At 40.7% G+C, this 25,308-nt stretch overlaps 3 protein-coding genes across 6 annotated transcripts; 2 read left to right on the top strand and 1 right to left on the bottom strand.

The window, feature by feature from the left end:
* Positions 1 to 255: 255 nt before the first annotated feature.
* calr3b (calreticulin 3b) lies at positions 256 to 4,306 on the top strand. Its single transcript, XM_068602365.1, has 9 exons — positions 256 to 482; positions 985 to 1,086; positions 1,493 to 1,696; positions 1,982 to 2,076; positions 2,185 to 2,394; positions 2,607 to 2,720; positions 2,843 to 2,986; positions 3,079 to 3,171; positions 3,277 to 4,306. Exons 1-9 carry the CDS (start codon positions 386 to 388, stop codon positions 3,493 to 3,495), a joined length of 1,278 nt encoding a protein of 425 aa, XP_068458466.1. The 5' UTR covers positions 256 to 385; the 3' UTR covers positions 3,496 to 4,306.
* Positions 4,307 to 4,701: 395 nt separating this feature from the next.
* LOC137780848 (epidermal growth factor receptor substrate 15-like 1) lies at positions 4,702 to 20,316 on the top strand. Of its 4 annotated transcripts, XM_068569172.1 has the most exons (25): positions 4,702 to 4,827; positions 5,360 to 5,401; positions 5,546 to 5,635; positions 5,730 to 5,777; positions 5,871 to 5,966; positions 6,186 to 6,251; positions 6,331 to 6,456; positions 6,587 to 6,646; positions 6,768 to 7,034; positions 8,195 to 8,352; positions 8,668 to 8,833; positions 9,119 to 9,181; positions 10,375 to 10,460; positions 11,007 to 11,079; positions 11,777 to 11,938; positions 12,396 to 12,593; positions 13,106 to 13,270; positions 13,604 to 13,712; positions 14,012 to 14,151; positions 14,420 to 14,471; positions 15,624 to 15,709; positions 15,948 to 16,014; positions 17,322 to 17,458; positions 18,150 to 18,166; positions 18,554 to 20,316. In XM_068569172.1, exons 1-25 carry the CDS (start codon positions 4,801 to 4,803, stop codon positions 18,771 to 18,773), a joined length of 2,721 nt encoding a protein of 906 aa, XP_068425273.1. In that variant the 5' UTR covers positions 4,702 to 4,800; the 3' UTR covers positions 18,774 to 20,316. The 4 variants fall into 4 exon arrangements, with proteins under 4 accessions (XP_068425273.1, XP_068425249.1, XP_068425258.1 ...); XM_068569148.1 differs by lacking the exon at positions 9,119 to 9,181 and having other exon boundaries at positions 4,703 to 4,827; XM_068569157.1 differs by having other exon boundaries at positions 4,703 to 4,827; positions 17,322 to 18,645.
* A 1,136-nt stretch (positions 20,317 to 21,452) lies between these two features.
* Positions 21,453 to 23,805, bottom strand: LOC137781160 (Krueppel-like factor 2). The gene is made up of 3 exons (XM_068569751.1): positions 23,464 to 23,805; positions 22,358 to 23,264; positions 21,453 to 22,239 (listed from the first exon to the last, which is right to left on the bottom strand). Exons 1-3 carry the CDS (start codon positions 23,533 to 23,535, stop codon positions 22,064 to 22,066), a joined length of 1,155 nt encoding a protein of 384 aa, XP_068425852.1. The 5' UTR covers positions 23,536 to 23,805; the 3' UTR covers positions 21,453 to 22,063.
* Between the last annotated feature and the right edge of the window lie 1,503 nt (positions 23,806 to 25,308).

Below are 25,308 nucleotides of genomic sequence, written 5' to 3'. Positions count from 1 at the left end.
GTCTTCTAACTCAACATAACGTTTCTACTTTGTTATAAAGTAACCATCGGGTGATTAACGTCAGTAGCAATGACTTCCGTGTCCTCTTTAGCTCACGTATGGTGACCATTTGATTTTCTACATTTTGAATTTGGCACCCTCTGTAGGAAGGTTGATATGACGACACAGTCGAAATGATTGAAATAATCACTGATCTTGGATCAGGCTCTGGAGCGGACACACGTTTCGTGGTCTACAGTTATTGGTCCAGACACACCATCTTGTCGTCCAATGGTATGCGTACATCTGTTCGCTGGAGCGACTCTAAAATATCCTCTCCTCTTCCTTCTTCGCAAGGAATTCAGTACTTAGCAAGACGTTGTCAGCAGTGGAAAGTTGAGCCGACATGGGGAAAATGCAAGTCTTGGGTGTAATTGCGGTAATGTTAGCAGTGTACTGCGTTCATGCCAAAATTTACTTTCGGGAGGAGTTTCTGGACGGTGGTAAGTTTGGAATTGAAATGTATAACACACGCTGTGCATGAGGTTAACGTTGATTCATCGTATACTAGCTTGACGGTTAGCCGTCATTTTGTCACAAGTATCATCTCAAGTTAACCTAATCTTGAAAGCCTGTTCTTTTTGACGAGTTTATTGTTCAGTCGGGGATTCAGTGTAAAATGCGTCACATCTCTGTTTTCTAACTTTAACTGGGTTGGTAGCTGGCTAAGGTTAACTTCGCCAAGGCCCCGAAGCTAGCAAACGTAATGCCCATACTACTGACACCTCAATTATTAACTGTGGCCTAAGTTGCTGTTATAAATGTGTTACGTTAGCTTTTTAAACCAATTTAGTTGGTTTGACAATTTCAAAGAGTATCTTATAATTGGAAGCTGATTATTTAACAGTTGGGTAATGTGTTTTTTCAGGAAGTAGCTTGGCGTTTTTGAAAGAATTACCCATAGTGTTTAAAACCCTGCAAATTTGCTGGACTCTTCTTGTGCAGATGAATGGAGAAGTCGCTGGTTGAATTCCAAACACAAATCTGACTATGGAGAGTGGAAACTGACGGCTGGCAACTTTTATGGAGATGCTGAAAAAGACCAAGGTAAACGTTGTGTGTTATATAATCAACCTATTCTTTAAAAAAAAAAGTGTAATTGCGTGCTTTTGCGTAAACTATTAATTTGCGAAGATCATGTTATGTCCATTATGGTTAAAGTTACTAAGGCACCTGTACTTAAACGTGTTGTTTGTAAATACTGAAATTGATATTTGATGCTGGAAATAATTGTTAACCTGATTCTTCAGCAATTAACAAACGCCACCATCACACTGCTCAGGCTCGCCATTGTCCTAAACGGCTCTGTTATGTAAAACATTATGACATCCATATGTTTGATTATCTTGGCATCTCTATTTCGTAGAACAGTTATTGCACCATAAGCCAAAGAGAACCCTTTTTAGTTTTTTTCTTGTGTTTGCTAAAATATTCTTTTGCACTTTCTCTCCAGGTCTGCAAACAAGCCAGGATGCTCGTTTCTATGCTACATCTGCCCGTTTTGAGCCATTCAGCAATGAGGGCAAGCCTTTGGTCATACAGTTTACTGTAAAGCATGAGCAAAAGATTGACTGTGGTGGTGGCTATGTAAAGGTCTTCCCTGCAGACTTAGATCAGACCAGCTTGAATGGAGAATCCTCATACTACATCATGTTTGGTAAGTGATAATGTTTTTTGGTACTTAACAACTATAATTAAATGGTCACAATAACAAACTTTTATTGAAATCTATCCACTTTTCACAGTTATGAAATTCCCCATTCTTGTTTTTGAATGGCAATACTTTTCACCTTTAACTTATGAACCCACACATTTAGATTGTACAACTTTCGTTTTCTTCTATTCTGTCCAGCACTGCAAATCATTAAGAGGTTGTAGATTCAAAGTCAGATAATATGGTTAATGACATAACAAATAACAGGATTTTGATGTATTCATCTAGGCCCTGATATCTGTGGCTACAGCACGAAGAAAGTCCATGTCATCTTCAACTACAAGGGCAAGAATCACCTCATCAAGAAGGAGATTAAGTGCAAGGTAATTCTGGATTTTTTTTAATTCAGTAAAACAATAGTTTTTGTTATTGTATAAAAACATGCATCGCCCTCACCAGTGGCTTGACTCAAACCATTATATTTTTTCTAGGATGATGAGCTGACCCACATGTACACACTGATCCTGAATCCAGATCAGACCTATGAGGTGAAGATTGATAACGAGAAGGTAGAATCTGGAAGTCTGGAGGATGACTGGGACTTCCTGCCTCCCAAGACCATAAAGGACCCCAAAGCAAGTAAGCCAGAAGACTGGGACGATCGTGCCAAGATTGACGATGCTGATGACAACAAGCCTGAGGTGAATAAGCATACTTGTATAGTTAATAACATTAGTCAACTTCATCCAGCACCATTGTTCTGTTTTGCACTGACTGGGTGCTGGTATGGAGGTTAGCAGTTTGTTTATAGGAAATGTCGAGTGGAGGAATGTTTTTCCATTTATTTATTTATGCTTTAAAAAAAAAAGAAAGTACTTTGATAATTCTATTAGTTATAATTTTTGTTCTTTAGAACTGGGATAAACCTGAAAACATTCCAGACCCTGACGCTAAAAAGCCTGAAGACTGGGATGAGGATATGGATGGCGAGTGGGAGCCACCCATGATCCCTAACCCAGAGTACAAGGTAGGCACAAGTTATAGTCATGGCTCATGCTTTGCGTGATCTTCTCTGCCTGAGAAGCTATTAATATTTCCTCCTATTTGCCTTCGCTCACTGATAATTAATACCTTTTTTTTAATTGCCAGGGGGAATGGAAACCCAAACAGATTGATAATCCCAACTACAAAGGATCCTGGGTGCATCCTGAGATTGATAATCCGGAATACAGTCCTGATTCAAACATCTACAAGTTTGACAGCATTGCTGTTTTAGGCCTTGATCTTTGGCAGGTGAGAATGAGGAAGAAATTATCTTTGATAGTAATGTTGTTAATGTAGTGATGCTTAAACTACAGTGTAACATTTTTTACTGATTATTTCAGGTGAAGTCTGGTACCATCTTTGACAACTTCCTTATCACAGACAATGTGAAGGAAGCAGAAGACATTACAATGGAGACGTGGGGCGTGACCAAGGTGTGTTGGTATTCTTTTTAAGCCATATTTAGTCATTTTTACAACACACAGAGCAATTGCCAGTGATTAAGTGAAATTGTTTTAATATCTAAACTTTCCCCACAGGAACCAGAGAGGAAAATGAAACAGGAGCAAGAAGATGTGAAACGAAAGGAAGAGGAGGAGAAGAACAAAGAACAAGACACTGAAGTTGTTGATGATGACGATAATGACGACGACGATGATGATGATGAAGACCATGATGAGGAAGAAACAAAGGATGAGATGGAGGAGGCACTTTCAGAAATGGATGACGGGGAAGAAATGCCTAAAGATGAGCTTTGAGAAAGTGTGGCCAGAGAGTTTGTCTGTCCCTCCTTTAGAAACTCTGTCCTGTATTTCTCAGGGGTATTGTGGCTGCTGTGCATCCTTTCCCTGAGAGAGTTGAGATTCGGACACAAAATCAATTTGGGGGGGGGATAAGTGGATTTTATTAGACTTAATTTGTTTTTCTTTTTTTGGTCACGGTATTACCTTATTGCCCCTGAACTGCTAGATAAAATGTAAGGTTTTCCATCTCTAAAGTCCATTTTTCATTTTTTAATGACAGAATAAGGAGAAACTGACATCCACTATTTTCTTGATCTTCACATCTATAAATGCAGATTCCCTTGCACAGGTTGCAGAGTTAAACACAAGCTGTGATTGAAATTGTTTTACATTTGCAGAGAATAAGAATTAGCCATTTAAACTTCATTGTCCCAGGGTGAAAATTCATCTTGCAACTTGGTGAAACAATAAATGAACATAAATAAAACTGTCAAACACATGCAAAATATCTGACTGCAATCAAGATTGTAGTGTAACTTATTTTGTCTATCTGTAGCACTGACTTTCTTTTTCACACTTTTAAGGCATAATTAAATGAAGTGTTTAGATATCAATTTATCTTCTAAGTACATAATGAAATTGTTTTTCTTCATGTAAATGGTATGAATGTCTTTATGGTGATGTAATGGAACCTGCATTTCTGGAAAATCTGGATAAACCGATGAGCCCCTGGTGTGACTCATGACTTTGCTAAGGGTCACACACTTATTTTTATTGGACAGAATGTTAATGATACCAAAGTTTTTATTAAAAGATTACAACCTTATCGCCGGGTCATGTTTTGTACTACAATATTATCGGACTTTGGAGCTACATTAATGATTTGCAACTTGAGACTGCATTTTTACCCTTTCATATTCTAAATGTGTCCCACTGGGAAAAATGAATAAAGTCTAGAGGAAATAAACCGCTTTAAATACGTCTGTATCAATAACCTAGATTACAGACACATGTAAATATATGGTTTAAATACACTTGAACTGCCACCTACTGGTAGAAAGGGTAAACACTTTTACTCTGTGTCTCCTCATAAAGACTGCTCTGCGTTCACGCAAGAAACAGCCCAATACGATGGGGAAATACATGAGTGCTAAAAGCAACAGCTATGCACACAAAAATGATTTTCATTAAACTATATTACTTGTAGACCGTACACGGACCGAGACGGTTTACCCACCGGAACCCAGGTCGCTACGATCTGTCGCCGCTCGTGCCCCCTCGGTTAAGGGGCGGTTGCGCACTCCCGAGACACCAGGAAATATGGCGGCGCTCATGACTCTCAGTCAGGTAACAACTCTCAATCGCTTAAGAAAAGTGTCAATTTGATTTATTGATCCTTATCAAGAGACAGTGACAGTCGTTGTATGGCCGAACCACATCACTACTTAATAATCTGTTGTGTATATCGTCCAGAGGAACTGTATTAGCAACCTGTCGTTGTCACCTAAGTTAACATGGTTAACATGGTTAGCTAGGTTAAGTGTGGATAGCAAAGTTCCTCTACGTTTTAATTGAATAGGAAGGCTAAAGTTCACGTTACTATTGCAAGGAAAGTGATACCGTTTGCGTGGAGGATCGTTGTGGTCAAGATCAAACGTGGCTAACTATTATTGTTAGCTAAATCTGAATCGTTAACGTTAGTTTGTCAGCTAACGTTAGCAATCAAATATGTGTTTATTTACTTTTTACCTCTGACGGACAACTGAATGATGTAGCTACAGTATGCTAATGTCATGACTATTTAATTAAAAAAAGGTTTTTAACAACTTAATTTAATATATGTGCTATAATTACATGTATATCCTGTCTGCTTCTCCAGTTATCAAGTGGAAACCCAGCCTATGAGAACTATTACAGACAGGTAAGGTCGGGGTTACTGCTTTGGTTTCCACTTCAGAGCTTCTAGTTTCCATTCAGCTAAATATGATCTGTCATATTTAATCAATTGATGAATACAGTTATGTCTGCTGTGTTCACTTAGTTTTTTGTTATTTGTTCTTTGTAGCTTGATCCAGGAAATACAGGCAAAATATCAGCTGGAGATGCAGCTCAGTTCCTTAAGAAGTCAGGCCTGTCAGACAGCACATTGGGGAAGGTGGGTCACAAAATCATCTACATGTACACTTAAAACACACTCAGAAATGTAAACAATAGCATCTGAACTGTTTGTTTTTTGGTCTCATTTTTAGATTTGGGACTTGGCAGATTCAGAAAGAAAAGGCTATTTGGATCGACGGGTAAACCTGAATTTCTCTGGGATTTGCTGTGACCGGTGATGCTGATGTGTGCATTAAGCACCAGATTTGACTTGCTTTCTTCCTCTTTGGTAGGGTTTCTTCATTGCTGTTAGACTTGTGGCCTCAGCACAGGGTGGAAATGATATCAGCCTTCACAATCTCAACCAGCACGTTGCTGCGCCCAAATTTGTAAGTGTAAATAAATAACTCTCCTGACAATCACAATTTTCCGATATCTCGTAGGGTACAGACTGAAAAGGGAAAAGCTACTTTAATTGGTCGTTTAAGTAATGAATAGACATAATGTCTCAAAGTGATGATATCTACCATTACAATATCACTAACTGTATATGTTACTGTGTGCTTGCTCTACTTGTGTGTATCTTACTATCACTTCCTTTCTTACAGAAAGATACTAACAGCCCATTATTAAGTGTTTCAACGACGGCACCTGATTTACAGTGGGTAATTAGGGTGAGTTGATACATTCGTCAATAAAATTCTTGAGAGACTTATGCTTGTCACCTAAACTTGTGTTTCTTTTCCTTTCCAGCCTGATGAAAAAGGGAAGTTTGAGGGAATCTTTGAGAGTTTGTGCCCTGTTAATGGTCTCCTCTCGGGTGATAAAGTCCGGCCAGTTTTAATAAACTCCAAGCTACCTCTGGATGCATTAGGAAAGGTGAATTTCCATTTTTAGCTGGTGTGATGTAACACACGACTCTATCACAGTCTTCCCTGACATTTTCAAGTTGAGAATTCAAAGAAACTAAAGCGTGATGATTCTTTAAATTTACGTAATGTATCTGTAGATTTGGGACCTAAGTGATGTGGACAAAGATGGACTGTTGGACAAAGAGGAATTCACAGTGGTGAGCTGGTGCCTTTTTGTTTACTTTAAATGTTTCTGTTTCTCCAGAGTAATTCTGGGAATATTTTTTGTATGAAAACATTTTTGGATATTAACATGTTATCTGACTTCCCATTTTGTAGGCAATGCATCTTGTGTATCGTGCCATGGAAAAGGAGCCTCTGCCAACTACCTTACCCACCTCCCTCATCCCCCCTTCTAAAAGGAAGAAGTCTGCAGGCGCGCTACCAGGGGCTGTGGCTGTCCTGCCAGCTCTGTCGGGTTTTACGTCTGGCATGACCCCTCTCAAAGAGTCCCTGCGAAGCACTCCTCCTCTGAGCAACGCTACTCCCTTCAGTACGAGTACTGTCAACCTCTCTCCAAGACACTCCTTTAAATCCAGCTCAACGGTACGTTGCCTCACTTGCATTTCTCTTGAGGTTTATTGACCTCATCACTGCATTGATGAGTCTGTAGGGCAGGAAGTGCTCTCTCCAAAATCTGGGTGATGTGGATAACATTAATATTCCAATATTATGAGGAACAGATATCCCATATTGCTGTACATCCCAAAATTGAAACACTTAATCAACAATATACTGCATAACTATTATCTACTTTTATTTATTGCATTAAACAACTCTTGATGCATGTAACATAAATATATTAGTTTTTTATTTTTATTTCATTTAATCTGAATAATTCTTTCAGATAGCAGGATTTTGTGAAATCATAACATGATATGATCATATTGCCACATATACTTCGTCATATCACGTACTCCAGTCCAGAGTTATCTTGGGATGCATTGGAATTTCCATTTTTAAATGTGGCTAGTTATTTTCAGATGGTATATATTCATACATTTAGTTTTCCTTGATCCTCCCTAAGTAAGTGTCACAAGGGCCGAGCCTTAATAAAACCAGCATTTCATGCATTTATTATTTTCTGTTGCTCATGGGTGGACTGGTTTGGCCACATTGTTTTGATCATTGTGCACAGGCCAATGTGTTCCTCGTTACCTTGTAATAGCTGCAGGGATTGTTTTGGAGTAACAGGTTTCCTTGAAAGGGAAAAGAACCAAGACTCTGTTCACACTTGTACCATGATCACCTGACTGATGACACGTGTTATGACCTTGCTCCTGTTGAGCCACTTCTCATTCATGTCCTTTTTTCATTGTCAATTGAATTGTTTTTTTGCTTATATTTCTATTTGGGTTTAATTTACCCAAGGAAAATAATTAGTGTGCATTGCAGATTTCTTAAAATTCAATTTTGTCTATCACTTGCAGTGGCTGCAGTAGCTTTTACATGATGATTGTTTCAGCTTTTAACTCGATTACATATAGTTGTTCAGTGAAAAATCATCATGCTATTTGTTGTAAAGACAACAGTACATTTTTATTCAGTATGTTTGGTAAGATGTACAGTATAGTTCATTTTTATTTTTCACCAAAATACTACATGTTATTTTACAAGAAACGGGAAAAAAAATGTTCATGGAAATTTTAGCAGACGTGGTCGACATCATCTAAAACGCCATACATGTTGTCTTTTGTTCATTCCAGCCAGTGGTGAACTGGGTGGTACAGGTGGCTGACAGGGAACGATATGATGAGATCTTCAAGAAAACAGACAGCGACAATGACGGCCTCGTTAATGGAACTGAGGTCATCGAGATTTTCATGCAGTCGAGTCTCTCCCAGACGATGCTGGCCCAGATTTGGTGAGACTATGGTTCAGATTAGATCATATTTGTATGCAGAGGTTTTCCTACTTTCACGACACACAAAATCATCCAAACCAACTTAACTCTATTGCTCTACCTGGTGGACATAATAAATAATTACAACTTCCCCACCCAGACGATAAGTCCAATATAAGAAAGATAAAAATATTAAAGTGTGCTCTACCAAGGTGTTGGAAACAGGCCTTTAAAGAAGGTTAGCTCACAGAACATTGTTATCAGAAGATGTTTGGTATAATTTATCAGGAAGAATACCGTATCTTGTCTTTTGAGTGAAGCCTTTCCCTTCTGCAGGGGACTCGCTGACACTAAACTGACGGGCAAGCTGACCCGTGAGCAGTTCTCTTTGGCCATGTACCTGATCCAGCAGAAGGTCACTAAAGGCATAGACCCTCCTTCCACTCTAACCCCAGACATGATTCCCCCATCAGAGAGGACTTCAACCTCAGCAGCGGGCCCTGTGAGTCTGGACTTTAGCCCACTTTAACCACTGCTTCATCTTTTAATTGCCCTATTTATTGAAGTTATTCCTGTTTCCCAAAGCTACTTATTTCTTGCATCAGTTCCCTTAAGAAGCTTATCTTAACTTGCTACTATATTCATTTTAAATGCTGGGCTCTGCTTTCTGGCTTTTCAGCCTTTTCAGTCTTTTCAGCCTTCCCTTGTGAAACTGTTTTCTATTTTTTTTTTTTTTTTTTTTTTTATGCTTTTGCTTTTTTGAGCTCTCTTCCATCCTGTCTAACAGATTTATGCGGGGCTTATGTCAGCTATGAGGCCTGAACATGCTGCAATTCCTAACATGCGCAGAGTGAGTAGTTGAGCTTTGTTTCACAAGGTGGTGCTATTGTTCTGCTTTTGTCCGTTTCAGTCTGAAGCACTGGGTGCAGACCATGTTTCTCACACTACCATTACTTTGCCCACATTATCTTCCCAACAAAGGGGAACACAGAATGTATTAGATCTAGTTTACTCATTAATATCTGTCATGTCTTGGATTTTCCCTAAATTTCAGCAGTGCCACCTGTTGTTGTTTCATCATTGGTGTTTAAAGCAACCAATGTCAACTAACGTCCAGTCATAATAATACTTAATAATGTATGTAAAACAAATAGTGTCACTTACATTACTCGTTGTTTACAAAAATTGAATATCTAGGGGCGACCAATGATTGAACAGACATTTCATCTTTAAAGAAACATCATAAATTGTTCATAAAATGCGTTTTTAGAGCCACATTCTTCCATTTTTGTATCAGTCTATGAAAACAGATCAGGCTGCATCCTTTATGCTGTTGGATGATAATAATAATAATAATAATAATAATACATGAAACATTTTAGATCTCTGTCGGGTCATATTAGACTACAAAGTTATCAAGGACCACTAATAAGTAACTCAAATTGATGAAAGAAACTGGTCCTTTGTGTTGATCATAATAAACATAACAAATATCTCTTTCACATAATGACACAATTTCCTTTTTGAAGTTGAACATGAAACTTGGGGAAAGTTCTGAATGGAGGATTTACGTGTAGCATATGTCTAAACCAAGAGGAGAGGATTCTGGGAAACTGATTTGTCAAACGCTTGCTAACACTAATATATAAGCCAGATTTCACCGTCTTTTGTAATCTCTTGTCTGTGTGCATTTCTCCTCATTCATGTATTGTCTGGAACTAACACCCCCACCTCCCAAGATGTGAGGTTTTTGTGTTTCCTTCCTGTGTCTTTTGTTTTGTTCGACGTATCCCCGCACATACACACACTCTGCTTACCATTCGTACCCCTTTACCCCCCCGCACTCTTTCTCCCTCCTTTTAGACCCATTTCCCTATTTTTACATGCTCCCTCTTTCTCGTTTCCAATTTCTTTGTCCTACCTGCCCTTGTCACTCTTGTTGTCTTTGTTCTCATCTTCTGTCACCCTCGCTTCCATCCGTCGTACTTTCTTACCCAACTTTTCTCTCTTATCTCACTCGTCCGTCTCTGTGTCTCGCCTCAGGACAGCAGCAGCTCCACGGGATCGGCTGAGCTGACAGGCATCAAAGAGCTGGATGACCTCAGCCAGGAAATAGCTCAGCTGCAGAGGTGAGCCCCTGAGTAGCAGGAGGATAGCTTTGTTTCTCTTCCTCTGAGGAAAAGACGGGTAGCTTGTCGAGGAGTGATGTTTGGGTTCAAAGCGCTTAAACTCTTAAATATTTGTTTTCTGGCAAATATAAGATGCTCCTTTTTAGGTTGTTTTTATTCAAAGAAAGACTTGGCGAAGAAAGCATTGTCACCACGGAGCCTTGCTCGTGGCCAGTCAGTCACTATCAAGGGGACTCTGATCAAATCGTGGCAACCGGCACCCCAACCGTTGCTGTTGCTCATGCAATTTACTAGCGTTTTTGCCACTCCCGCAACGGTACCCCAACCGTTGCTGTTGCTCATGCTCATGTAATTTAGTAAGGATTTTGGCACTCATCCTGTTAAGTGGGAAACGCCATCACTCAAGACACCAAAATTATTTTTCAAATGTCACAATTCCAAATTGACACAGTTTTGTCTTGTTAAGCTATACCTTTTGCCGACATGCCTTTTGTGAGGACACCATTTGTTACTTAACTGCCTCCTCTCCTTCCTTCTCCTCTACAGAGAGAAATTCATTCTGGAGCAAGAGATCAGAGAAAAGGAGGAAACCATCAGACAACAAAATGGTGAAGTTCAGGTAAGGCTGAGCCAAAAACAATTTCAAAACTTCAGTGGACTAGTAAATGATGAGTGACTTAAAGTCCATCTTCAGAGTCATTTATACTCTGGTTTTACGCAGAGACGCAAGCATGCAAGACACGCAAGGGCCCCTTGCGTAGTCCCGTGAGCCCTTTTACGTGCGTCGCCCAACATTTCTGACTATCCGACAAAGCTACACAAGCCGTTCGCAGCCCGCAAGACTGTGATTGGTTTGCTAACCGCATCCTTTCTGAGTCCCGCATTTCTGGTTTCATAGCATAATACCACCATTTTTAAAAGCCATAGCAGAAACGCAAACAATGGATCCCGTTGAAAAATGTTTGGCTGAAGAGGTCCACAAATATGAGCATTTATATAACCCGTCTGATGGTGTATAAGGACACGCATATAGGGGTAAATTCCCGCAGTGAGATATCGGTGAGGTCGTTGCGCCACCTATTGTTCTGGCGTATGGAAAAGGCACGAGAACCATAAACCAAAACGAGTCCGTCGATGCAACTGCGGGGCCAGCCGCAGTTGTAGTTGCAAGAGTGTTTATCGCCCTTTAGAGTCTGGAAACAATACAAAGTTCAGGGGCTCAGATAAAAGTTGGTATATGATGGCCAGCTGCCTGTAAATACATAGTGTACAAACCTGTAAACAAGGCAAACTTATGAATCAGTTTGGACCCTCAGGACATGCAGAATGGATTGGACAGGGAGAGCAGCAGCCTGCAGGACCTGGACTCGCAGAAGCAGGATGCCCAGGAGCGCCTGGAGGAGATGGACCAGCAGCGCTCCAAGCTGGAGGGAATGCTTAACGACATCAAACAGAAGTGCCAGGAAGAGTCGCATATGGTGAGAGACTTGACTTATTAAAGCAGGAAATTCTGTTTCTTTTTTTTTTCAAAATTGTGCCTCTTGTGACATGCGTTGGTATTGTTGGGAGTTTGATATCAGATGTCAATCAAACAAGGTCAGTTGAGGTCAAGGTTTGTTACTATCAACAAAATCATATATAGTGATTTTAAATATGGTAGCTGTGTACTATAGCTGCTATGTATTTAGCTTTATTTTTTTGAGGGAATTACGTGCATATTAAGAGGTTAATTAAGTAAAACAACTTTTTCGGCGGACCACCATCTTAGTGTTATTTTCTTGCACCCCCCTGAGAACAAGCTTCGATCTGTCCTACTAAGAAACCAAAGTCTGATTGGAAATCGGAAGCTTAGATTTACATCTATGTAACTGTCACATACTTGATAATGCAACAAATATCATATTGATTACCTATTTTTCTGCTTTCACCCTCCAGATTTCATCGCTGCAGAGCCAGATCCGCTCTCAGGAGAACGACCTCCAGAGTCAGGAGGATGAAATGAGCCGCACCAAGATGGACCTGGGCCGGCTGCAGGATGAGGAGGCCCTACTGGAGCAGAGTCTGCTCTCTGGTCGGGTCCAGCTGGACAGCATCACTAAGTCTCTAAAAACCACCCAGGAAGAGATCAACCAGGTCAGTGCAGGCAGAGTACCTACCGGTTACATAAGGATGTTCTGCCACTTACGGCCAATGAGCTCTGGATATCCAATCATAATACTGACTTCCCTGTGGAAGTAGAGAGGTGAGCATGCTTATGCACTAACTGTGGAATTTAGTCTTGTTTTGTGTTGCCACCAATGGTTTTCTTAACCCAGAGATCTCCCACGGGGAAACATTACTTTTACTTTCATGACCTTTTGTGCTAAAGTATTTTAGATCATCTTAACCACAAACCGCCATTTACATAACTTGCTAAATCAGGTGCATTTCTCAATTTGCCGAAGACTTGACTTTGGAGGACCCAGTTGTTTAGTCTAAAACTAACAATAGTGGGGAAACCTTTTCTTTTTTTCTTTTATCTTTGAAAATGTGGCTTGAAATCATAGTAGCTTATGTGTTTCTGCCAGGCGTGAAATTGACAGCATTGAGTCTAAAACGAGACAGTAAAGGAACTCCAATTATTGTGTTTTATGGAATGTTTTTAGGCTCGCAGTAAGCTGTCGCTGATCCAGGATAGCCAAAAGGAGGTGACCAAGACCATTGATCAGTACAACAGTGCTTTGAGCGACATCAACGGAGGCAACTTTAGCAACCTGCCAGACTTAAGTGAAGGGTTTGCTGAGAAGGAGAACGGTGGTTTCCGAAGTACGGTGAGGAGATAGTGAATATCTGCTACTTTTCTCCTCAATATTTTCTCCTCATTATTTGCTTTTCGTCCTCATGGGGAGTACTTTTCATATCACCAACTCGTATAATGTGCCTGTTTCATGACTACTCAGCTGTCAGAGAAATACAAATATACTCATGAAACCTTTTTTGTTTCCCAGTTTTGTAGTCCCAAAAGTTTTTAGTTGCTATATTTCCTTGCCCTATGACATTTAAGCTGCAACATGGTACCAATTAAAAAAAATTGCTTAACTGTGTGTCAACAGTCAAGACTTGATTGTTGATTTTCATATTTTTTTTCTGAATTCATTCATCAGGATGACTCCTTCAAATCAAAGTTAGCCATGTTCAACAAAAGCAGTGCTAAGGAGCCTTCAGCAGACCCCTTCCAGACAGAGGACCCCTTCAAGTCCGACCCTTTCCAAGGTCTGAATACCTTCTTGTATATCTTTTATTATTTTCTCATGTATTTCTGAAATGGTCGTGGTTATTCCCTGCTCTGCCAGGTCTCATCAGCAATAATGTGTTCCTGTGAGCATTTCTACTAAATACCTGTAATGTACTGATATAGATGCCAAGTTGTGGCATTCTAATAAAATGGAAATGTATGTTCCAGTCGTTTTCATGCTGTGGAAAACATCAATGAGTATTTCTTCTTTAGAAGCTGAAAGGGATTGAAGTCCACAGCCAGTTGCTCCCTTCTTACTGTCTTGTTCGTTTTCTAGATCCATTTGGAGGAGATCCTTTCAGAGAAAGCGACCCCTTCAAAGGCACCTCATCTGAAGATTTTTTTAAGAGAACCGACAAGTCAAACCTGTTTGGCTCCTCAGAGCCCTTCGGTAGAAGACCCACACCACCGGCCAAGGTAGCAAACACCATCTTTTTACCACTCAAAGGATGTTTGTTGACCATAGCTCTTTTGTATGCAAAATGAAATTTCCTTTTCAATGTTTAATAAAATGCTTCAATGGTCAAGATCTGGCATGTCTTCACTATTGGAAGACTGTAAAAGCAAGCCAGTACCACTAAGAGAGATTTTGACTGGATGTGCTGACATTGTGGAAGTGTTTTAATGAAGATATTTTGAATAGCTTACTTACTGCACATGTGCTTTGCTTACTTGTTTCTCCTAGCCAAGTGCTCACAGCAGCGGGGACCGTTTCACATCACACAGCCCAAAACCAGGTACGTTGCTGGTCTCAAGCATCGATCAGAGCATAGAGAGAGCTTTTATCCTGGGTTGTCTCAGCTGTAAATAAAAAGATTGACCTGGGGTAGCATTTGTTTGTGCCAAAACATGTAATTGTTTCTGGACTTCTTGCCATTGCAAAGTCATAAAGTTTCTCAGTTTAGCTTTAATTGTTTTTCCAGTTTTCTATATTGTTGTTCATACTTTGCTCACTAAATTAAGATTTACCTGCCATCTGAACGTACAAGAACGGTTTAGCTGTGGAACAAGTCTCAAAGACTCATTCTTTACCGTTCTGGGTGACGTGTTGGATTTAGATTTTATTTTTGGGGTGCATTAGGGGCAAACAGTTTTTACTCACTGTGGCTTCAATTTTTCCTGTGGTTCAGGTCTATTTTTAGTCGAGTACCTACGCATTTAACTACTGGCCAACTAAAAATACTCCCCCTACCCTGGAAAAACAGGAGGCTCGCAGGAGCCAAACATAACAGAAACTCTGACTGCTGGTCCTTTTTCTACTAGAATACACTGCCACTCCTTTAAGTTCTCCACTGCCTCTGTCCTGTCTTTATATCTGCTGCTATTGAACTGCTTTGCCTCATTCGGTACGGAAGTTGTTTTAAGTTAGTGGCTAACTGGTCAATGCTCTGCCATGCTGCACACCTTCAGAAGGACACAGAGGCAACTGTAGACCTGAGCTGAGTTACTGTGCGTAAATAAAAAACACTGCCTACTTCACATGAATGGGGTCTCTTGTGGTTGCACATTCACAACAAACATATTCTATTACAATATTTAGTTTTTTCACTGTAACCATGTGCAGTTTGCTGTTTTTATCGTTAAGCGGCATACCACTGAGCTTCAAAACAACCCAGGCACAGTTCTGGTTAACAGTGCGCCAACTGACGCCTTTAATTATCTGATCAAATGCACACGTCAGGTTGAACAAAACCTCTGCTTTCCAGGTTTTTTGCGAAATGTCATGGAAAATGAAACCGTCACGCCACATTCCCCTCTCTGAAAATAGCATCCAGGCCCTTTCAGAGGAGGCGAGATGCAGGGATGATTTTTGAATATGTGGTTTTATTATAGTTTACGTACTTTTCTATAAATGTATTCAAATGCATCTCAATGTACTCCTGTCCTAGATGGGTTTGGGACAGTGGACCCCTTCGGAAGCAACTCTTTTGGTAGCAAGGGGAGTGGATTTGCTGACTTTAGTCAGATGTCAAAGGTAAGCTCTGGAGGCTCTTGGAGTTATAAATCAGTTGCCCCATAAAGCATCTTTTTTCCATTCAGCTGTAGAAAGCTATGTTGTTAATTTTATTCTCATGATTGATTTCTATTTTTCTGTTGATTTATCACATTTATGAAGTCTTTCTGGTACAAGGCCAGAGGCATTACATTTGGGCTGACATTTTTTCTTTGATTCATCATTTAGATTTTTTGTCTTTTCCCTTGTGTGTGAACAGAAGTCGGACAACCCTGTCCTCCCGTCAAAGAAAAATGTGCCTAACCGGCCTGCACCTCCCTCCTATGGTAAGCCCTGTGTGTGTGTGTGCTTGAACTTTACTGTGCTTACCGCCTAAAAACAATACACTTCATTATGCCAGTGTTAATCGCAAGGTTGGTGGGTCGATCCCCGGTTCCTCCTGTGTCTTTAAGCTGGAGACTGAATCCTAAATTGTCCCAAATCTACTCTTAAATGCTTTGGTGTCAAATTCAATGTCTTTTAATGTCAAAATAAAGTTGTTTTTCAAGAACTTTAATTTGCTCTTTACCGCTTTTAATGGTTGTAAATTGTCACATAATTTTAGTGGCAGCAATGTTTTTGCAGTGCTCTTTGTAATTGACTGTTTTCCTCTAAAAAAAACAACAAAAAACCAACTTCCCTGTTGAGCTCCGTGGGTGCAGAGAAAGCAGTTTCTTCTTTTTAAGTTGTAAACAGGAAAGCTGTTGGTAGATTTTTCATTGTGATTAGATGTTGTTAAGGTTATTATGACAACAAGGGTGAAAGAGCTAGTGTTAAGTTAAAATTGTGAATTGTGAGATAAGATTAAGAGCTACTTTTTGATTGCGTTTGGATTAATTGAGCCTCATGCTTTATCTTCTTTTTAGTTTTGTATCTTAAGTCACACGCTATCCACAAGCCATGCCCAACCCATGCCCTTCCGCTGTGACCTTGCAGTTGTTTCTTTAGCAGAAGCCACAGCGTGAGAAAGTTGGTGTTCCCCTTTGCTTTACCACACACAGAAGGGTATAGATGCGTAACCACAGTTAGCCACCAAAGCTAGCTCCGGAAATGTGCCCCATGAGTGATGGAGAAGTGAAAACTCTCCATGTAGTTTAGTTATTTAAAGCTGGAATTGCTGCTGTTGATGATAACAAAGTATTTGTTTTCTTGAAGTTCTTCAAGCTGCAGGTGCAGCCTTTTTGGCATTGTGCATAAAGTTGAGATGAATAATCAGGGCCATATTATAGAAACGCCATTATAGGACATGTGTCTCAAGCTTACAGCAGACAAGGGTGTGTCAGTCTTTTGCAATTATGTGTTCCATAAAAGGAACTCTGTGCTTGTTAAGCTTCAATGCATCAGTAAGCCTTACTCAAATGTGGTTAACACCTTTGTTTGAACCAATATATCTCTCCCCCGGGTGACTACTCTGCATGGCATGAGCTTCAAGCTGTTGGCTTCCTGTGAAAAATGAAGCAACATAAAATTGCACATTAGTCTTAAGGTGTGAGCTTGTTTTCCCAAGGAGGCTGCCTGTTAGCTTCTGAAGTGAAGGCACTAAAGTGTGTTGTCTAACATGGATTTCGTTTATTTGAATGTCTTCCTTCTCCAGGAGGTACGCTCAGTTTGAGTGCATCACAGCCGTTCCAGAGTGTTTGCTCCACAGCAGACAGTAAAGACTCTTTTGTCACGACACACTCAAGTAAAGCATCAAAAGACTGTGCCTTGGGTTTGGCAGATTTTGGCTCTGTAAGTGGAGTCTACCTAGAGTTTTCTGATGGGTCAGGTGTCCTTGTCTGCATGAGCTGCTGATCTCATGATCTCCCCCTTCAGATTTTCTAGCTGAAGGCTCAGAGGTGTCAGCTCACTGGTACTGGCCCTCATTCTGTTAACTCTCCCTCACACAGTGACATTAGCAAGCACTCCTCCGTGCTTAGTGGCTGTTGACTAACAACTGATGGAACATCTGCATGACTGACTTGGACAGTCCTCGTACTTGTGTCTATCAAGTTGATTGTTAAGTCGGGCTGGTAAAGGGGCGTTTGCATGCTTGCTATCGTCTCTGGCTTCAACTTTTGACAGGAAGTCAAGATTAATACAGTTTTAATCAGCGAGTCAGTGGACTTGCCTGGTCAGGTAGCACTTCAGGGGCATTTTTTTTCAAGTCTTAAAGTACAAGCTAAATGCTTTATTGCTGCCAAAGCATGATGTGCCTCAAAGCAGAGCACAGTAAAACTGCCTATTTGTACTCCTCCTTCTGCTTCATTGCCATCATGTATAGACTAACGGCTGCGCTGCTCTCATTTGCAAAGAAGATGCATGGCAGGTTTTCGTGTCGGGTTTGTATCACTTGACTTGGCAATGACAGCATGACAGTTGAGAAAGGGATTTATGGTTGTTGTTGTTTTTTATATCGAGCTCTGTATTGTAATTTCTGCAGGATCTGAATGTATCAAGGTAAGACTGTACAAGAGTGTACTGTAGTGGTCAACCTTCTGCATGTGAAAAAACCTGTCCGCACTGCATAATCTGAGTTTATGGCACTAGTATGTCACTGTGTTGTGTCAGAAGCTTTTAGTGTTGCTTTCTTAGCCGTCCAATAGGACATTGAGACGTCCTTAGTTCTGCCGTTATTTTTCTCTCACTTCTATCTATCAAATCATTTCAGGCGTGTTTGGCGTAGCTTTTGACGTTGTGCCTAATAAGAAGCATTTGGTTTCAAATTTGCATCCAATTTGCTTTTTGCCACGTGACTTCTCTCTATTTATGTTGACATGTCATCAGCCTCTGGCATCTCTGCATTTTTTTGTTTGTCCATGTCTAACGTTGGCTTCTTTGCTGTAGTTTGGAAGTGAAAACCAGCAGCTGGAGTGGGTCAAACGGGAGAGCGAGCGTGAAGAGCAGGAGCGGCTGCGGAGGCTGCGGCTCCAGGAGCAGCAGGACCTGGAGCTGGCGATCGCTCTCAGCAGGGCCGACATGCCCAACGCCTGACCGGCTAAGCCCGACCACATCCTTTTTTGACCTCTTCCTTCTGCCTTACAGTCCTCCGTCCGCAGGCTCATGACAACTGCACCAACACTGGCCGTTATGACTAGTAGCCCCCGTTACCAATTTGTGTAAGAGACCAGTGTTTCTCCAGCCATGGCTGGACTCTCATCAAAGGACTCTACATTTAGCAACCAGTTATGGTTCATTGCTCCCAAACTACTTGGCAACTGTAATCATGGACAATACGGAGCCATTTGATTCGAACCCGGCTTCATCCTGCAAGAACATAGCGATTTAACGCAACCCTAACCAGCAGGCTTCTCCACTACAACCTACATCTAGCTCCATTTCTTGTTATGGCTAATCACCCTGCCTTATCCAAAAGCCTTTCTGTTGCAAGAAAAAAAACCCTTTTAAAGAATCTTTTACTGTTTTATTTATATACATAAGCAATGAATCTTTGGTGTATGAAGAACTCGTTAGATGCACTGTATGAAAACTTTTTCTCTAGAAAACCGAGAAAAACAACTGAATTGAAAGTCAAACCAGATGTGTTAACCTCTCTACTGGACTAGGATTGGTTTGTCCAATTTCAGATGTACTCTTTTTTTTAATTTTTTTATTTTTTAAGAAACTTAATCTACTGTAAATATTGTTGTATGGTGGTTTTATGTACAACCCCGAGAAAAGACCACATTTAAAAACAACCTTGTTCTAAATTCTGGAGCTTTGTGATGTGATCACCTATAACATGCTTTTAGTTTTTTGGGGTGATTCTTGCCATTCATGCCTGCATATGGAATATACATGACCTTCAAATACAAGAATGGAAGACACACTTTTTTTTTTAAATTCTTTTTTTTAATTTTTTTTTAGATAAAATCAAACCCTTAACCGGGATATACATGTCAAAGTAGACTTATGATGTTTCAAAATCCCTAACAAACATTTAGGCCTAACATAGCGTTGGTTAAATATAGTTTAGCCCCATATCATCGGTTGCGTCTTGCATTCACAATTTAGATGCGAGCAGTAATCATTGAGGTCTTCCTTTCTTATGAACAAACCCAGCTGATGTCAACAGCCTGTGCTTGTCGGATAGTTTGTCATTGGTTGCCTTGTTACGCTCAAACAACTTGCCCTCCCATACAACTAAGAGCCTCTCTAAAATGGAAGTAGTGTAAATCTACATTGTTTGTACGGGTGCTGTTACATTTAGTTGTATTCTTCCTACTGCTTTACACTACCACTGATGCACAATCTGCTTCCAATTTTGTGCTTTTCTCTTTACACTCAAATCAACCATTGTTTTTCTTTTTTCTGTGGATTTTCTTCCCCCTCATTTTATTAATGTCTTATACTCCAGTTGGAAGACATTTGTTTAAATGACTTAAAATAGTGCATCCTTGTAATTTATGTTACACTAATCAGGTTTATTCGGCACATAATGTATGCACTGTATATTCCAAACCTTACTGGACATGTACAGAGTGAAGGCGCCTTATTTATCAACATATCAACATTGTAATGTTAAACGGTATGTATGTGATTATAAAAACATAACAATAAATCACTGTAATGACTTTGAATTGAATAAAAGGGATTTTTTTTTAACACTCCTTGAACACAGTGAGTGTCACCTTTTTTTTTATCAGGTAGTGTAGCAACACCAGAAAGATGTGAGCGAGTTACACGTTGCTGACGGCAGGGAATACTGTATATGTTTTCGTAAAAGCCAATCAGCAATAATTGGAGATGTTGTCGTTGTTTGATAAATTGTGCAGTATATATTGATACTGACATGAATACAAGTTAGTGTTTATATCTTGCATTAATATTGGGGTGGGAAAAAAATGAAATGAGAGCGATACATTTGCATCTCCCACTGCAGATATTTTTAACCTTATGTCTACTTCCTCTTTTTAAATATGATACGTACCAGTGAAGGGTTCAACAACACATATAAGTCACTTTTTGTGCATTATGTTCTGGATGAACTGAAGAGATAATACAACTGTGTGACAGCACTTTTGAGGAAGGGTGGGGTTTTACCACATTTATTTTTAAAGTTTGAAGATTCTCATACACAGAGTATTGCATCATTTATTCGAAGAATAGTGTTAAATATTGATCTACTTTTGAAAATGCCATCTAGCTTTGATGCATACTCAATGCAGCCTTTGATGTGGGAGAGACAAATGCTCACTGACACCATGCAGACATGAAATGCACGGACTCTGATACTTTGAAACTGTGCACAGTGACTGTGTAATTGTAGTATTAAGGCCCTTTGATGTCCTACTATAATTTCTACCCATCAGAAAGGGAGTCTAAGGGCTCCCTGATGAGGGTTTGCTGTGCCCCTCTGTCCAGACGGTTCCCGGCTCACTCTGTAATTATGGAAATGGAGTGTTTGTATTTATAGGCTAAGCCCACAAGTGGCTGCCCTTCTGTGTCTTGCAGCTGCAACACATCACAGTGGAAATCAAGTGCCCTTGTTTTAAAATTAAAGTGGGTATACAATGGCAACGTGTGCAAGCTATTTAGTGTAACCGATCTGATGGTCTGCAGGCCTGCTGCTCTGACTTAGACTGGTTGTAAACACAGTATGAAACCTGTATGGGTGGATGTGGTTCATTGAATTAAATGTGTGAACAAGATGTATCTAAAGAAAAGTAGTGAAAAGTAAAAAGCTCCCCAGTCAAATTTTCAATTTCATTGTTTTTAATATTTACAATAAATATACATTTAACAGTATAAAAACCATGTACATATTTATATAAATTTAAGTGAAAAATAATGCACAGGACATCAAGCCCTGATAGCGAACAGAGGGGCTGGATCCAAGAGTTTCACACAAGAGAAGACAACAGCGACTCCAAATAGGAATGATCAATAAAATAAAGCAGTTTAGGCCATTCAGACATTGAGGCAGTTTAAATAAAACATTGTCTCTGCACATGTTAGGCAACAATGTGCATTTCACCCCTGTCAATAAGGACATGTACTGTTTCGTGGCCATGTCGTTCTATCACTAAAAGTTTTACAGTAGCAAAGTCATAGAAAGGCACTTTTGTGTCAAACACGGCGTTCCAGTTCTGTCAAAGGAGAGTATATATACAGGGCCAGCCCCTTCTTGGTCTGCCTGTTCTAAAGCAAACAAAGCTTTTCTAAAGCTTTTATTGAACCAAAGTAGTACCAGCTACATTATTAGAATATAAAACCACTAAAACTTTTTCATTCAATATTACATATAAAAAAGACTTTGGTCATTTTGGACAACAATTTAAATAAAAAATACATCAGTTGAATCACAATAGAAAAGAAAACAACACAACCCCTTCCCAAGTCCTTATGTAAGCACCTTCACATGTGTCTCTTCATGTGAAGTGCCAGGTGGTCAGACCTGGAGAAGGCGCGTTCACACAGGTGACACTGGAAGGGCCTGTGTCCGGTGTGTTTGCGGAAATGACGGGTCAGCTCATCGGAGCGGGCGAACTTCCATCCACAGCCTTCCCAGCTGCAGTGGTACGGCTTCTCACCTGCGTAGACAAAACAAATAGGAGATTAATAGTGAAAATGGAGACGTGATTTTGAGCTATGTAGACATGTGCGTAATTGCCACATATTTTTTCATGATGGATATGGGCTCAGACTTACCAGTGTGAGTTCGCAGATGTGCCTTCAGGTGTGAGCTCTTGGTGTAGGTTTTTCCACATCCCGCGTAGCTGCAGGTGTGACTCGCCGTGCGCTTCCGCGGCCATGTGCGTCGTCCTCTCTTGGGTTTGGACTCCAGCAGCTCGAGGGGAGAGGAGGGCGGTGTGAGCATCACCCTCTGCGCGCCTGGCTGCAGGCTGAGACCTTCGTCGTACATGCCAAAGGCAGTATGCGGAGCGTGGTAGGACATTTGCATCTGAGGAACCTGAGGGTGGTGCGGAAAAGCCGCCTGTGTGTGATACTTCTGTGTGTAGTTCATGGGCTGGCACATCTGTGCCTGGCAGTCCGAAGCTCCCTGGTCGTCGGGGCTGAGAGGTGGGGTCATGTTGCTGGCTGCCCGCGGGGAGATGGCCACTCGGGGCTGCTCGAAGGACATCATGCACGAAACGTTTCCTTCTTGCTTGATTTTGCTGCAGTTTTGGGGCACCATGCCCAAAACGGGACCGTAGCCGTCCATGGGTGGCTCCACTTTGATCTCCTGGCGAGGAAAATGCGCCGTGTTGACATAAAATCTCCCCTGAACGCAGGGGTTGCGCGTAATGCCATAGTTGGTTCCTTCGGAGCGGAGCAGCTCTGTCATGAGGCTAGCGCCGTACGGCGGCGGCGGGGAGCGGTGGTCCTCTGTCGCGTAGGATGGCACCGAGGTTCCAGTCGTGTACATGCTGAGATCGGCTGTGCCCACAAACTCCGCCGCGCTGTCTGTGCCGGTTGTGTTGGCGAGAATAAAATCCAGATCCAAGTAATTACTCAGATCCTCGTCGTCCCTTTTGCTGTGATTGTCCAGGTTGTGTACCATTTCAAGCATGGAGCAGCTGGCGGAGACGAGTTTGTCCGTGTCTCCTTTCCACCTCTGAAAGAAGAAACATGTTTGGTTTTTTTAGATATGATGTTTCTGTGAAATACAATACTGTATAATGCGTGTGATATCGAACTGGAAAAGTAAATCAACCCAGTAAGGAAACAAGTTGTGTTTTCTTCTTTGAGGTTGAAACAAAGTGACATACATTATACAAATTTTGAAACACAATATAATGTCATTTTGAACTTACGTTTTCCCATGTTTTTTCTCTTTGGTTTGAGAATGTCGAAAATGACGGCAGCATCACTCCGGTTAAGGCCATCGTTTGGTGAAATAATAACTATATCTCTTGTCAAAGTCGCGTTTAGAGCCGCACCAGATACCGTGCGTCTATCTCACTGTCGCTCTCCACAGCTGCGCTCCAAAGACATGAACGAGTGTAAAAGTGGAAGGAGGTCCTCCAAACTTTATAGGTCTCTAACGCGAGTGCGCCTGGCCAATTGTGAGAGCTCAGGAAACAACGTAAAGTTTGGTAATTTTAGCTCTTTATAAAGCGGTTCCTGCAAGCAGCGGGGCTCAGTGCTCCATATGACAGGGAACGCAGTGCAGAGGAGCCTATAAAGTGGAGCACCTCCCCCGCACACTGACGCAGGCACTCACCAGACCGGCCCCTTGAGCTGGAGGTTGGAAAAAAGTTGTAGGCAAATTACAAACACGAGCAATATAGCAACCATAGATACTTACGTAAGAAGCTGAAAAGAACAATCCTGATTAGAATAATTGCCGGAGGCCAAACCGCACCAACACTTTAGTATTAGAACTGTCAGTACTTCAGTTAATTATCACAACAACAAACGAGATATTGCTTCTTTTTTTTTGAAGAAGAAGAACAGTAATACAAATAAAATTAGACTCGGATGAGTGGGTTAAAACGCCGAAAGGAAAAACACATATCTACGATTTTTTTGGTAATAAAATGCAGGCAATGGATATCATTGTACACGCGTTTAATAGCACTTGACACGTAACACACAAACATATCCCGAAACATCAAAGAGTACATGCAGCTTATTGGAGCCGACAATATATTTTTTTTACTTTTCCATGTTACTGCATCATCTATTAACAAACGTATTGAAAACTCTGAAATATATACAGTACTCCCTTTGTGTTTGTAACCCCCCCCCCCCCCCTTTTTTTTTTAGAGAATAATGCAATATCCTTTATAACAAAAAGATCAAGATATTCTGCCTTCACCTGTTCGGCGCGTCTCGCTCCCGGCTCATCATCATTAAGGGAAGACGGTTTTGTTCTCTCACAGCAGGCTTGTCCAAACAGGCGCCAGGGTTGTCTGAAACGGGTTTCACTGCGTTTTAATGCTCTAACCACTCACGATGTAAACATGATTTAAAGGGTAACGTCCTGTTGTTTCATCCATTCAGGTGTAAATGACGGACGAGGGGGTTGCGGTGTCGATTGGAGTCAAATTTGCATCACAACTCTGTCCGGATTGTTACTGTTTCTGTGAGATCTGGTTTCTGACACGAAGACAGTGGGATTGTTCTCTCAGCAGGATTCCTCTGGTTCCAGAGGTCACGAGGCCAAATGTAACTCTGCTCTATATCATTTGCATCAATCCTAAAATAGCTTATGTATTAGTGTTTCTTCATGTAAAATCACTGCAAATTATGCATAATATCCAAAATAAATAAGACATGTGTTCAATAAGGGGACCACAGACGGACATTTGATTAGGACACATTCATTTGTGTTGTATTTTTATATTCTAAAATTGGATAATTGTTCGTAGTGCAGTCACCTAAGCAGCCATTTATCTCATTTAAATTGTTGTAGTTAACATTTAGAGAATAGTTCAATTTACTTAAAAACACATAGTCACATGGTAATCTCATTAGCAAGTAGTTTAAAATGTACAATAATTATCTCTTGTGTAAATGGTAAACGGACTGTACTTGCATAGCGCTTTTCTAGTCTTTCGAGGTCGGCTCAACGAAACACTATGTCATCGTGCAAGGTGCCACCTGCCCATCAGCTAATCATTCACACCCATTTAATTCGGACCAATTTAGGGTTA

Source organism: Clinocottus analis, unplaced genomic scaffold (assembly GCF_023055335.1).
Source record: "Clinocottus analis isolate CAN_PGR_092001 unplaced genomic scaffold, fCliAna1.0.p SCAF_11, whole genome shotgun sequence".
NCBI lineage: Eukaryota > Metazoa > Chordata > Actinopteri > Perciformes > Cottidae > Clinocottus > Clinocottus analis.
This window is presented reverse-complemented; position numbering and strand designations above follow the sequence as displayed.